This window comes from Eptatretus burgeri, chromosome 10 (genome assembly GCF_056783735.1).
Source record: "Eptatretus burgeri isolate ZD-2024b chromosome 10, Ebu_testis_v1, whole genome shotgun sequence".
Taxonomy (NCBI): Eukaryota; Metazoa; Chordata; class Myxini; order Myxiniformes; family Myxinidae; genus Eptatretus; species Eptatretus burgeri.
Genome location: NC_140970.1, coordinates 7765365 through 7779270, shown reverse-complemented (window position 1 = coordinate 7779270; position 13906 = coordinate 7765365). Strand labels below are relative to the sequence as shown.

The following is a 13906-nucleotide window of genomic DNA, read 5'->3' as shown; positions in this document are numbered from 1 at the left end:
AATGTAGCATGATGGTCCGTGGACGGGTAGAAGCGCCTCGATGTAAACAAGTCAGGGAATCTATCAGCTTAAGTGTTGCGTGTCACCACACGAGGGGTTGTGCGGTGTTAATTAGCTTAGGGAGTAAAAATAAGTTCCCCTGTACGTGATTACCCCCCTGTGATTTTTCCCGATGTTTTTATATTCCAAGCCAGGCCTTAAGTTACGGACCGAGTCCCTAAAACAACAACAACAACAGGAGAATCCCTGCCTTCTCGGGTATGGAGGCGAGGAGGCTGCATGCCGGGGGTGGAGGAGACGGAGGATAAGAAAGGGAGGAGGTTACTACTGCAGGATGGGAGAAGGCGAAGTTTGTGTGCTTGGCGAAGAACCGATCGAGTATGTGCACGTCGAGAGCCGATCGAGGAGGTGCTGGGTTCTCCTACTCCGTCCGCTGCTGCCCTCACTGGGCTCTGTCGTCCTCCCCCACACAGCAGTGTTGCCATCCACCATACCCTTCGAGCGCGAGCTGAAATCCATGTCAATGAGCGTGTCTGTTTCCTAGGAATAAGGACCGCTCGACCGTCCCGAGAAGTGGGTCGGTGTTAACCGCCTGGCTCCCATGAATTTAAGTAGTGGGAATCGAACCCCAGCTCCCCTACAACTGCTGACAGGAGCGGGATTCAATCCTGGCAACTCCACGACAATGTAATTGTCTTTGGCGCCTCACAAATACGTGTTCGCAAACGTTTTAGAAATGTTAGTTACAAATGTATGATATACGTGTAGAAGAGATGTTGTGCTTTATGATTTCTCCCTTCTACCCTTTTTGTAATGCCATTCCTTCTCCATCCCACTGTGCAGGTTGGTCTACAGATGCAGAAGCTTGTTCCTTTTGGAGGAAAGGGCATGGCTCCAAAAAGGCAGGCCAATGCTTCATCCATCGTCCACATGTTAAGTGCACGAGCGCCCAGGTCACACGGATACCAACAAAGTCCAAGCACTGATAAAACCAAAACTGTTAGGCAGGATGACAATAGCAGCAATGGTATGTATTACTCAAAATGTAGGCAATTTGATAGTTGCATCAAAATGCAATGGTGGTTCAAATTTGACATTGACATTTGTTGATAACTCATAAGCAGGGGCTACCCGGCACTGCCCCAGGGGAAAGGGGGTGGGATACCCGGTTCTGCCCGGCTGGGTGAGCTTTTCCCGGTGGGGGTTTCAGGACATGTTGGACATTGAAAAGCTATGGAGTTATTGGCATCATGATGGTTACCTTTTACCTGTGGGCCGGTGGCAGCACTGCCTGATCCTACATCCCAAGATACACTTTTTGTTGGCCTTTGCTGGCCTCAGAATGAATGGCTTTTAATGCCGATGTGTGGTCGCTTAAAACCTCTCTCAGATTCTGAAATACTTACATCCAAAACTTGGGGCCTCTCAGTGTTACACACTAACAGTGTTACAGTGTTACAATAACACACAAATGCACAAGTAAACACACAAACACTTAAAAATATTTATAAGATACTGGATATATTTTACAACAGCAATACTTACATGACTTTTCAAGGAATGAAATATCTTTGGACACATTTGTCCCATGTGAGTGGAAGCATTCACATGCCTTCGGTGTGGAGTTGGGCTATGCACACAGCCATTGCAGGAGATCATTCTTCACAACCTGTTTTTGTCAAAAACCTCTCATGTTGAAGAAGTCCTTTCATTCAAGCTTCTGGGTCTCACTATCTGCTATAATCTTTCCTGGGAAAGCCACATCTCTAAGCTGGCCTCCAAAGCCAGTCGCCAATTGGGCATTCTCCGTCATGCAAAGTCCTTCCTTGGCACACCTGAGCTCCTGACCACGTACAAAGCATTCATCTGCAGCCTGATGGAGTACTGTTCTCCCCTCTGGGCTGGTGCTCCCGCCTCTCACCTTTCTCAGCTTCACACTGTGGAAACCAAGGCATTTGAGATCGTTGATATCTCCTGCGATGAAGCTGAGAATTTGGATCTCTCACTCTGTCACTGCAGGCAGGTCAGTGGTCTTTTTCTTCTACTGTCTGCTCTATGGCCTCGCTCCCCCCACTGCTCTAACTGTGATCTGCCACTCCCGCCCCCGCCCCCCATATTTCCGCAGGGTGCTCAAGGTCCACCACTACCACCAAAATCAATGCTCACCTTCACCCTTTCATTCCTCTTTTTCCTCTCCAGGTCTTCAAAACAGCTGTTCACCACCATCTCTATATCCACCCCCATCCCCATCACCACCCCCATCCAAAACCATGATCTTTTCTACTCCTGCTAATCCACCCCAAACCCACCTCCTTCAAATTCCCTGCTTTCCTTCCTGAAAGTCCCTGCAGTGTCCACCTTGTTTACCCTGTGTACTCCGCCCCTTCCCTTCCACAGATCTCCTCAAGTCTCTGTTCCACACTGTTTTGTCCTTCCCTCTCCCACCCCTCTTGTCTCCTGCTCCCCTTGTTGTACGTTCTGTGTTTGCTCTTATACGAGCCTCGACAGTGTATACAAAAAAAAAAAGAATCTCTGGGGTGCTCATTCATGGGACTAAACAGATGAAAATCACAAGGTGGAAATTGTATACTGTAAGGAGAAAGGTGGCAGGACTTCCCAATCAATCGTTGTTCTCAAAGTGGCCTTGTAAGAGGGCGGTCTTCAGAAGTGGAATGACACCATTTGACGAGATACCAGGCCACCTTCCTGTTTCTCACTGGCTTAACCTCTGCCTGGAAAAAGGTCTCGAGCATTGACAATTCTCCTGCTTTCAAGGAAATCCACTTACAGAATCATTTGCATATCCCAAAACACAGACACCATCACACTGCTGGCAGAGTGTTGAGTTTTGAATTACTTCACCGCCAGAGATTCATGGTGCCACTATAGTCAGGTTCCTTGTGTCCATAATTTGACGTTCGTTGGAATTTTTTGGAGAGTAGCTAACCCCAACATTTTTGGAAAGCTTAAACAATACCAAAACAGAAAATCCATGTTTCACATTTTTTCAATGCATATAATGTGGTCAAATAGGTCGTTTTGGGGTAAAAACCGGTTTTTTTAATTTCAGCTCTGAAAATTCAAAATTAATCGCAAGCAAGCAACTGATGATGCATAATTGTTAACTTGAGGACAGCTCTTAATATAGAATATATATATATATATATATATATATATATATATATATATATATATATATATATATATATATATATATATATATATATATATATCTTCTTCTTTCAGCTGCTCCCGTTAGGGGTCGCCACAGCGGATCATCCATATGATCCGCATAATGATTTGGCACATGTTTTACGCCGGATGCCCTTCCTGACGCAACCCTGGTTGCCTCTTACGACACAGGGATATGGTACACCTATTTTAACCGGGGTATACACCAGCCCAGTACACTGGTACTCATTTCGCCAACCTCGGAAGGATGACAGGCTGAGTCAACCCCCTGGTGTATTAATTCAGTGGCTCAACGGGGCTTGAACTCGGGACCTTTTGGATCCCAAGCCACTGCCCTAACCACTGCGCCAACACCAGACTATATATATATATATATATATATATATATATATATATATATATATATATATATATATATATATATATATATATATATATATATATATATATATATGTATATATATATATATATATATATATATATATATATATATATGTATATATATATATGTATATATATATATGTATGTATATATATATATGTATATATATATATATATATATATATATATATATATATATATATATATATATATATATATATATATATATTGTATTTTGAGCAATGGTTGCCATGGAAACGACTATCATTTTGTCAAATTACCATTTATTTAATGTATTGCTTTCAAATATTGAAACAAGTAACGCATGAATATGGTGATCAGTGAAATGTACTTAATGTCAAATATGAGTTTGTAGCCAATTGGCATCACTGTCTCTAATGTCACTCTTCATTGCCATCGTCATCATCACTACCGTGGTCATGCCGTTCAATGTTTGAGTCCTCGTCATTCTCACACAAAGTTCTGCACATGCAAAGATCAGTGCATTTTAGTTATTGGTCCTGCAGGAACATCTCTGTGATGAACCTTCTGTCTTGCACTGGCACCTTATCATCTCGATAATTGCCTTTGGTGCAGGCAGAATGTCTGTTGTCGGTTTGAGTTGACCAATCGTGTCCTTGTGGAAGCCATTCTTTAATGGATCAAGAAATGTTTGCTGAGAAATTGCTGCTTGACCCCAAACATATGCCTTGATATGTACCCACATGATATGTGCCTGATGCCTGATCATAACGAACACTGGCACAACAAATTTGGTCCTTGTTAGTTGCGTTGGAATAGCATGTTCGGTGCTAGACAACCTTCTCCTTTTGCAACAGTTCTGCTGACATCCCCTCAGGTCGTTTATGAATCTGTACATAATCACCATCCTGTGAAGTGGCTTGCTCCTGTATTGTCTCTATCAAATGGCAGAACGACTCGACATTTGGTTGCAACACCAAGGACCCTTTCAGGAAAGAATTATCTTGGCACAGGACACATTTTGTCCAGTTCGTTGATCCTTTCATCTGACATGAATCCTTGCCACTCAGTGGTACTTCATCCATCATGTTGTTGGTCCTGCAAATATAAGAATAAATCGTCGGCTCATGAATGTCAAATCTATCATACGTGATACAGCCTATAAAACTCGGGCTGTGCCTATGTCTTGGGCCATATCAAGGGCACAAATAACATTCATCACCATAAAAAGCAAACAGATGAGAAAAACAAATCCTTATTTTCATTGACTAATTTATTGACCTAAACTTATGTGATTTAAACGGAAGATGCGGGTAAATGTCGCAATGATAGAACTTTATTAGAATCCAAAATAAAAACCGCTACTAAGACGTAAAATTACCTGAATAAAATAAAAGCAGAGATGAGTTGGAAATCAACAATACGCGCTAACTACATGCCAGTAAACTAAATAGAAACTCCAAATAGACTCCCTCTGTAATTCCAACCCCCGGGCACAAAGCTAACCTAATCCTATCCTATTATACAGCAGTTAATCTAATGGAACAAAATACGTCAGTGACTGATTACATTGATGGTGACTTTCTTTCCGGATAAATGAAAGCACGAATCAGCAAATAAGGACATATTTAAAGATCAACCCGAAATAATAGAAAAAGGATAAACACATAGCTATAGCATGACGACTGCCCGACTTCCAACTCCTAGCCTAACGGGAAACGCAATTAAAACGTCCAACCCCGTGGCCATTCAAACCATAATCCTACCCCATACAGGAGAACATAAAATGACAAAAAGGTACATACGCCTCAAAGGCGATCACAACTTACCGAAAAAAGGAAGAAAGGTGTTGAAAACCGCATATGATGAAACGAAGCTCCGAAGTAAACTGTCATGAATAAATCGAGAATAAACGAAGCGAACTGAAAATGACGTCATAGTGCTGCACGTGCTTGGACGCGCGCCACGCCACATCACGACGTCATGCCACGCCCAGCAACCGTAACCTGAGGTGTTGGCATGGCGTCGCGACGTGGCGTTCCCTACAAGATCACACTTACAATACATCAAACTACAAAAACTTAAAATCAAACGTTTTACTACTGAAGGTGCCGAAACCTTCTGATATTGAACAACAGACACACCAATGTTTCATTGCACAGATGGCCGTTTTCATGGCAACCAACTGTTCCAATACTTGAAAATCATAATACTTATGTGTAAGTTAATCATTGTCACTATACTTAACAATTCAAACAGGCCATCCGATGGAAAATATAATTAAAAAAATGTATATTAAAAAATAGCAATTCCACTCCAAACATGCTGTTTCCATGGCAACCGACAGTCAAAATGCAACATTTTATTATCTTATAAAATCCATTGTTAGCCATTTAACAGTAATCCAACATCAGTTGGTTATTTTGTATTGTTTCAGATTTTTTAAAATTGGAATTCAAAAAAAGCGTTTTTCACCCCAAAACGACCTTTCCAAAAGTTGAAAAAAATGTGAAACGTCATTTTTTTATTTAAATAGATTTTAAACTTCTCAAAAATCTAAAGGTTTGCTACTCTCCAAAAAATTCCAACGAAATTACACAATAGTCCGGGAGCCAACCTGTGTACGAGGCTGTTTTAGGGTTGGACCTTACAGCCTCTGCTATAAAATTTTACACCCCCAGGATGTTTAGATATATGTTTGCAGTTCATGAAAACCAATGTTGGCAATTCATAAGCTCTTGCGAAAAATTTTGGCGGACGTTTTTGTTTGAGGAAGATTTGAAAAATTTGATAAAACAGCAATTGTCAATAAAATTTCTAAAAAAATTAAAAAATCACATTCATGAAAAATAAATGTGAACTAAATGTAAGAATTCAATCAGTGCATTGTAAAATGACAAAAAAAAATTGCCTTTGTGGAAGTAAACCTCGTAAAAGTACATAATTTTGTGAAAAATGCCTTAAAAATAACGTTTTTTGAAGATGGCCTTTAGAACTTTTCTTATCATAGGCAGATGCTGCATTAGAATACTAATTTCTCTTAATGTGATATGAACATGGTATCCTTGGCTAATTAAAACAGCAAATTTGAGTGAGTTCTATCAATTTTTAAAGAGAAAATTAACATTTTTGTCAACCAAAGTTACCCCTACCCCCAAAATCCTCTTACTCTATTGAACACAGTTCGGTTAAGGTTTGCTGGATCCAGGTTGGGTACTTCACAGTTCACTCTTCCAAAGGAAAATTCAATGGTGTTTGGAGTGACATGGCCCTGGAGCAGACATACAACAATGAAGGGAAGACATCTCTGTTCAAAGGCATATCTCAGGCACCAGCTGCTCGAGATAAATATGTGAAAACAGCACCATTTCTCACAGCTGTATCAGAGAACATAAAGTCTATGGCTAATCTAGGCCAACAGGAATCTACTCATCATGGAGAAACACATAAGCAGGCAACAGAAGAACATATGCATGTTGAGGAGATCAAGAAAGTGATATGCCAGCAGATGATAAACCCATTCCAGTGTAACAACCAAGTGGATCTGCTCAATAGAGCAACTGGTGAGAAGGCTGCTTCAAAAGACTTGGTCCATGCTCAAGCTAAGGGCATGGAAGCCATTATGAAAGCAGAAGAGGTGGTCTCTATTAAGATTGAACCACTGAAGCTGGTAACTTTCTCCTCACAGAAGAAATCAAACCCATCAAGGAAACAGAGTTTAATCAGGATCTATCAAGATGAGACTGTAACTACACGTGTGCTGTGTTTCTATCGCGATGCCGACCCAGTCACAAGACAGATTGCATTTTCCCATGAGTGGACAGACTATCCATCATCCCTGTTTGAGGTTGATCCACGCTTAGCACAGGGGTTTGTAATGCGCAAAGGCAACAAGTCTGATTTCGTGGCAGTGCTAATTGCTGAAGCTGAGCAGGATGTTGTTTTACAGCTGCCATCATTACCACAGAGTGACCTATACACAGTTTATCTGGTAGACACAATGGCATTTGTAAATAAATACCAAAAAATGGGTGCAAAAACATTTGGTGAACTTCCCCAGCTGTATCTTCGCAAGCTCCTGCAGTTGAAACCTGAAATGTGCAACTGTGTCAACATCATTGGTGATCAGTATGATTTTGATGATAGCCATACTTTGAAGGGTGATGAGCAGCAGAGGAGAAACCAGACAGACCAGGCAAGACAATTCTCACCATCCAAGAGTCTTGAAATTCCGGACTGGAATTTACTCATGAAGAATCCAAGAAATAAAGGAAATCTTCAGAACTTCATTGGCACTTCCCTTTGTGAGAGTCCTGAAGCTATTCCGGATGGAGTGACCATCATTCTTGGTGGTATGATGGAAAACAAAGGTCACACTCTTTCCATCACATCAGCATCAAGTTCAGTTCTGGACTTACCTTGTGAAGAACATGAAGAGGCAGACACAAGGATTATTGCTCATCTTGCATATTGTGTGGAATATCTTGATCACCATCGAGCTGTTGTGCATGCAACAGATACAGACATAATTATGCTGTGTATATATCACTTCTGCTGCTTGAACACATTGCAAGAACTCTGGATACAACGGCAGAATCAATACCTACCTATTCATGAGCTGGTAGAAGTGTTGAGCAAGAAGTACCAGAAAATCCTCTTGATGTTGCAGCTACACTTCTGTGCACATATGTGTTGTGTGGATGTGACACAGTGAGCTACCCATTCAGAAGGGGAAAAGAAGAGGTCAGGTCAGGTATGGGAGCATGTGCCAGAACAGCGCGTCGCTGCGTCCACTTTCCGCCGGTACTCCAGGGGCCTCCGTCTGGCCATCCCCCAGGCAGATGCCAGGCCCATCCCCATCTCCTTGAGATGATGGTCAACCTGCTGCAACCATGAGGCACGTGGTCGGCCCACTGGCCTCCTCCACTCATGAGACTCCCTCGCTGAGAGAATCTGGTGAGCAGGATCAGCGTCAGGAAAACGAGCCACATGTCCATACAGCCGCAGCTGACGCTCACGGACTATGCAGATAACAAATCTCATCCGAGTCTCTCTCAGCAACCGCTCGTTGGACTCAAAATCCGACCAGCGATAGCCAAGGATTCTTCGAAGAGACCTGGTACCAAAGGAATTAAGTCTCCGTCTCAGATCCTTGGTCAAAGTCCAAGTCTCGCACCCATAGAGCAAGACTGGAAGTACCAAGGACCTGAAGACTCGGACTTTCGTCCTCCCGCACAGGTACCGGCAGCGCCACACCCCATGATCCAGTAAATCCATGACTCCCCAGGCCCGACCCAGACGTCTATTGACCTCCGGCTCACAACCTGCGGAGACATGAATATCACTGCCCAGGTAAGTGAATCTATCCACGACCTCAACATCCTCACCACAAACAGACACAGACAGGACAGCAGCATCCAAGATGTCACCGAAAGCCTGGATCTTAGTTTTGACCCAAGAAATCCGTAATCCCAACGGCTCCGACTCCTCATTCAGCACCTCGAGGGCCCCCAAGAGGATGTCTAAAGTCTCCGCAAAGATGACTGCATCATCTGCAAAATCAAGGTCCGAGATCTTGACATTGCCAAACGATGCACCGCAACTTTATCTCTCCGACATCCTCCCTAAAATCCAGTCCATACAAGTGCTGAAAAGTGTGGGGGCAAGTACACATCCCTGACGAACTCCAGTAACAACTGGAAATAAGTCAGAGATGGTACCACCACACTCCACAGCACTCTCAGTACCAGAGTAGAGTTCAGACATCAGATCGATCAGTTTCGGTGGCACCCCACGAAGACCAAGAATCCTCCAGAGGACATCCCGATTCACTGAATCGAACGCTTTACAGAGATCAACAAAGGCTGCAAGCAGCCCCTGCCGAAACTCTCGTCTGCGTTCGGTGAGGACACGAAGTGCAAGGATACGGTCAATCGTTGACCTCTTTGGTGTAAAGCCTGACTGCTCTGGACGCTGGTGCTCAAGCAGATGGTGGCGAACCCTATCAAGAATTATCCGAGCAAAGACCTTGCCCGGCACTGAGAGCAGCGTCACCCCTCGGTAGTTGTTGCAGTCTTGGCGATCACCCTTCCCTTTCCAGAGAGGGACAACAAAGCCCCTCTTCCAGTCAGTTGGGATGATGCCTGTGTTCCTGTGAAAAGAAGAGCGGCACAGGTTTCTCTGGGACTGATAGGAAACCTTCCCCACCTTGTTGATTTTGGAAGAGATAGTGAAATGGCAGCAACAGAATGTGTCATTGATGAGGCCAGAGTATACTGGACTGCTCTGCATGGCCAAAAAGGGTTCAGCTGTTTGGATACCCTCAGGCAGCATATGTTTGTCTCTTCAAAATTAGACCTTAGGTCACTGCCAGCAACAGAAGATGCGTTTTACTTCCTTGTTTTAAGAGCATTGTATCAATTGCTTCTGTATAGACGTGCACATCTCAGTGACCGAGCACTTCCCCCAGCCACAACATTTGGCAGAACCCTTATCAATGGAAAACTGGTCCCAATTCTCATGTCTAAGCCAGCCAAGCCAAACATAGACAAAACGGTGTCTTGCATGTGCAAATTATCCAAATGTCTGAAACGATGTTGATGCAAAAAGGCTGCTGTGCCTTGCTGAGTGACATGCATATGCCTTGGTCAGAGAGGTTCATGTGGTGGAGTTGTTTCAGAGAGTGACTCTTCCTCTGAAGAGGATGTTTCATGTCACAATATTGTGTTAATCCATTTCTAATTTTATCTTCCTTAAAACCATGGCATGTAAAAGTATGTTCTTGTTCCTGACCCCATTGATAGTCAAGCATTTCTGAGTTACATAAATCTTTTGTTGTTTGACATATAACCTTGTCAATTGTAGGTAGGTTAAATCTACACCAATTGTGATATAGGAAATGAACTCCTCTTTAATATGAGGGGTCATTTGTGTATATAGGTTTAGTGGTTATGATTTTAGGACAATATGAATTACCCCTACCCCCATCCTACATCTTCGCTTTTGCCAACATTTTGTTATCAGAGGGGGCTCGCAAAAGTGTTGACTGTGTTGTTGCGCAAGAGTTTCACCATTGCCAACATTGGTTTTCATATACTTAAAGGGTGTCTCTTTATGAAAATCAACACAAAAATTTTATAGCAGACCGGGCAATTTTTTTTTAATTTTGATCGGTTGGCTCCCGGACTAACAAGGAACCTGACTACTATTGCAAGCTTGTCCTCTTTTCTTGTGGAATGTGGTGGTGTATTTGTCTTTAATTACTGGTCACAATCGACTCCAAAAATGTACACCCTTGTCGGCTAAATTGAGTTGATGACCGGAACAATCCAGTTACTCGCAATGCTTTTTGGTCAAATATCAGTTGTCTTGGCATTGAGCTTGCACTACCATTCAGAGGTTTAATTGTACTGATTGATTGATTCAACAACTGAACTCCTATCCACTTGCAAGGCCTTCATCCACAGCTTGATGGAGTGCTGCTTTCCCCTCTGGGCTGGCTCCCCTGACTCACATATTGCTCAGCTTGACACTGTGGAAACCAAGGCCTTCAAGATCATTGGCATCTCCTGTGCTGAAGCTGAGTCAATGGGCTTATCACTTCACCCACACAGACAGGTCAGTGGTCTCTGTCTTCTATCGCCTCCTTTCTGGTCTTGCACCCTCTGCTTTTTTTTGTGCTTTGTCTCCCCTCCCCCCACCCCCAGGTTCCTGTGGGGCTCACACAGTCCACCATCAACCCTCTTCTGGTAAAACTACCCAAATCCAGGATGACTGCTCACCTCCACTCATTTGTTCCTCTTTTTTTTTCCCCACCTGTGGTATCAACTTCCACATCCTCGTCGATCTCATTCTTCTCTCCAGGTTTTCAAAACAGCTAGCTGTTCACCACCATCTCACATCATCTCCGATCCAAAACCATGATCTTTTATCCCCTCGTTAACACCACCCAAATCTATCCTAATTTTCCAGGTTTATCCTCCTTCGAGTTTCCTTCTCCATGCATGCGTGTTTTGTATCCTGTTTTTGTCTGGTATGTCCTAATCCATTCAGTTGACCAGTTCTTCCACGAGCCTCAACTATGTGTGCAAAAACCCCAATAAAAAAACATCACCAACGTTACTGCGGTGAATATATGAATGGAAGCTTTTTTGTCATTCTAAATGAGATCTTCAACTTGCTTGCTTGTTTGCATTTCTATCAAGGTGGCCAGGCTTGTTGCAGCATATGGTGACTTCTGTACACTTTCATGAAGATTTGCACCTATAAATACAGACATTTTCACAGTTGACTAGATCGGCACGCGTTGGAGCGCATACCTCTGCCAGGCTGAACAGTTTACATTTTATGTATCAATGATAGGCCGGATCTGCAACCGGACCTTAACCAAAATCTATTCAGCTTGTTCTTGTCACCTATCCAACTCATCCACCAAGTTTTGTCATCCGTCCACAACTTTTTTTTAAATATCGTACTACGTATCGTTTTTGGCCCCATCTGTCAATCGTGAAGAATCACTTCTCGTATCCGGATCCAGATCTTCACTGTAGTCAAATTAATTTGTCCTTGTCAACACCCAACCTGTCCACCAAATTTTGTTCGAATCCATCCACAACTTTTTGAGATATCTTGCTCACAGACAGAAAAACGAAGAGATATGGGTGAAAACATAACTTCCATCCACCTTCGGCATGGAGGTAATAATCACCAGACTGTCGATCATCCGTAATTTTTAGCAGGCTTGTTACTTTGCTTCAAGAAAAATTTCATATTTCACTGTTGCGCGCTCTTTGTTGCCTCACTTGCTTCAAGCTTGTTTTTCAGTGCACTTATTGAAGCTTCAGTTATTTTTTTTCAGAAAAAGGGAGCATTTTAGAAGCCGTGCCATTCAGAGGATCAATATTACGTGATAAGACAAGATACAGTGTATGGCTGTGAACATCAGTGGTGCAGAATATGTTGCCGCAGGTTACACACAATCACCAATTGAAATTTTTGAGAAAGAATACCATGGGGATTATTATCGTGAATTTTATCCCTTAGGACTTAGGTTCTGGGTCTCGTCAGAGAGTGAAAATGCTGTCATTGTTTTGTTCCTTCCTCACCCTGCAATCCCTTTCACAGTCCCCTATTTCTGGTGTGTGCATGGACGTGTTTGACTATTCTCCTATATTACGGAGATCCCCAGTGATACTATTCTTCTATCCCCAGTGATATTAAGGAGATAAACTGATGGATTAAATCCATGCGGTGTTGATAGAGAAACATGCATGATGGGTCAAATGGCTTCCTCATGTGTGAAAGTCCTTTGTATATCCTTGTAAAGTGATAAATTTCAATATTTGTGCACTCTATTTAAAAATGACAATACAGATTTATTGAGTGTACGTTGCTTGTTTTAGGAACAGCCCTTGGCCTTGCACATCTTCGCAGTGTGCAGCAAGTCAAACCCCTTATACCCAGCACCTTTGGTTGTGCAGCAACGTCGGACACAAAGAATGATGCTGCGAATTTGCTCTGTGTTAACACTGAAGTTCCATCAAAGGTATTTCTTTCCCCTGCTAGTTTTTTTTTTAATGTGCACAATGCAAATTAGACATTTTATTATCAGTGTTATGAAACGTAATTATGACTTCATCAGCAGGGACCCGCTGGAACATTTGTGAAATGTAAAATGTGACTTCAAGTCCTCAACTCTCCCTACCCCTTCCCCCCTCACAAAACCCAAGTCCTCAACCTTTCCAACTCTGTCCCATGTTTGCTCCCCCTCCTGCTCATAAAAGCAAACAGGCATTCCCACAACTAAACAGTGGAATATTTAACGCTTTTCCACCCCCCGATCATGCCATCACCGACTTCACAGAAACCACGATTGAAACAGCTCCTACATGTAATGGCCCATCACGGTCGCCTGTTCAACTCACAATCCCACGAGATATGTGGAAGATATATGTGTACATGAGCAGGCTAATTGTGCCAACAAGGCCTATGACACCTATTGGCTCAAAAGCCTTTTAACTGTCACTTCGGTTGTTTTGCAATGAAGGGAACACTCGTACGGAGGGCATGGCGATTGTGAATATGACAGCTCCGAAGATGTCTTTGGCGTCGCATAGTAGTAAGCACCAATATGGCGACTGTATGATTTTTTTTTTTTCTTCTCCAAGTTGAAATTGTGGTTGGAGCCAGGTGAACTGTCCAACCAATGGGTGGGAACAGATTGTTACACACACAGAGACGGACGGACGGATGGACGAACAAGCATATTATTATATGAGTGGGGCACCTGTGGGAAACCCATGGGAATAGATATGTATGACATTTGGACCGCCCCTCTTCATGTCTGATGC

At 42.9% G+C, this 13906-nt stretch overlaps 1 protein-coding gene across 12 annotated transcripts in view; it reads left to right on the top strand.

The window, feature by feature from the left end:
* The window catches only part of REV1 (REV1 DNA directed polymerase), an 89303-nt gene that overhangs the window by 37645 nt on the left and 37752 nt on the right, over positions 1-13906 (top strand). For 10 of the 12 annotated variants that reach the window (XR_015062184.1, XR_015062185.1, XM_085896992.1 and 7 more), the window contains 2 exons: positions 844-1027; positions 12959-13101. Coding sequence is in view for 10 of the 12 variants with exons in the window: in XM_085896992.1 (XP_085753118.1) it covers positions 844-1027; positions 12959-13101 (327 nt within the window). In the remaining 2 variants the exon portion in view is untranslated. Of the gene's footprint in view, positions 1-190; positions 574-843; positions 1028-12958; positions 13102-13906 lie in introns of those variants that run through there. The other 2 variants (XM_085897000.1, XM_085896999.1) reach the window with 2 other exon arrangements.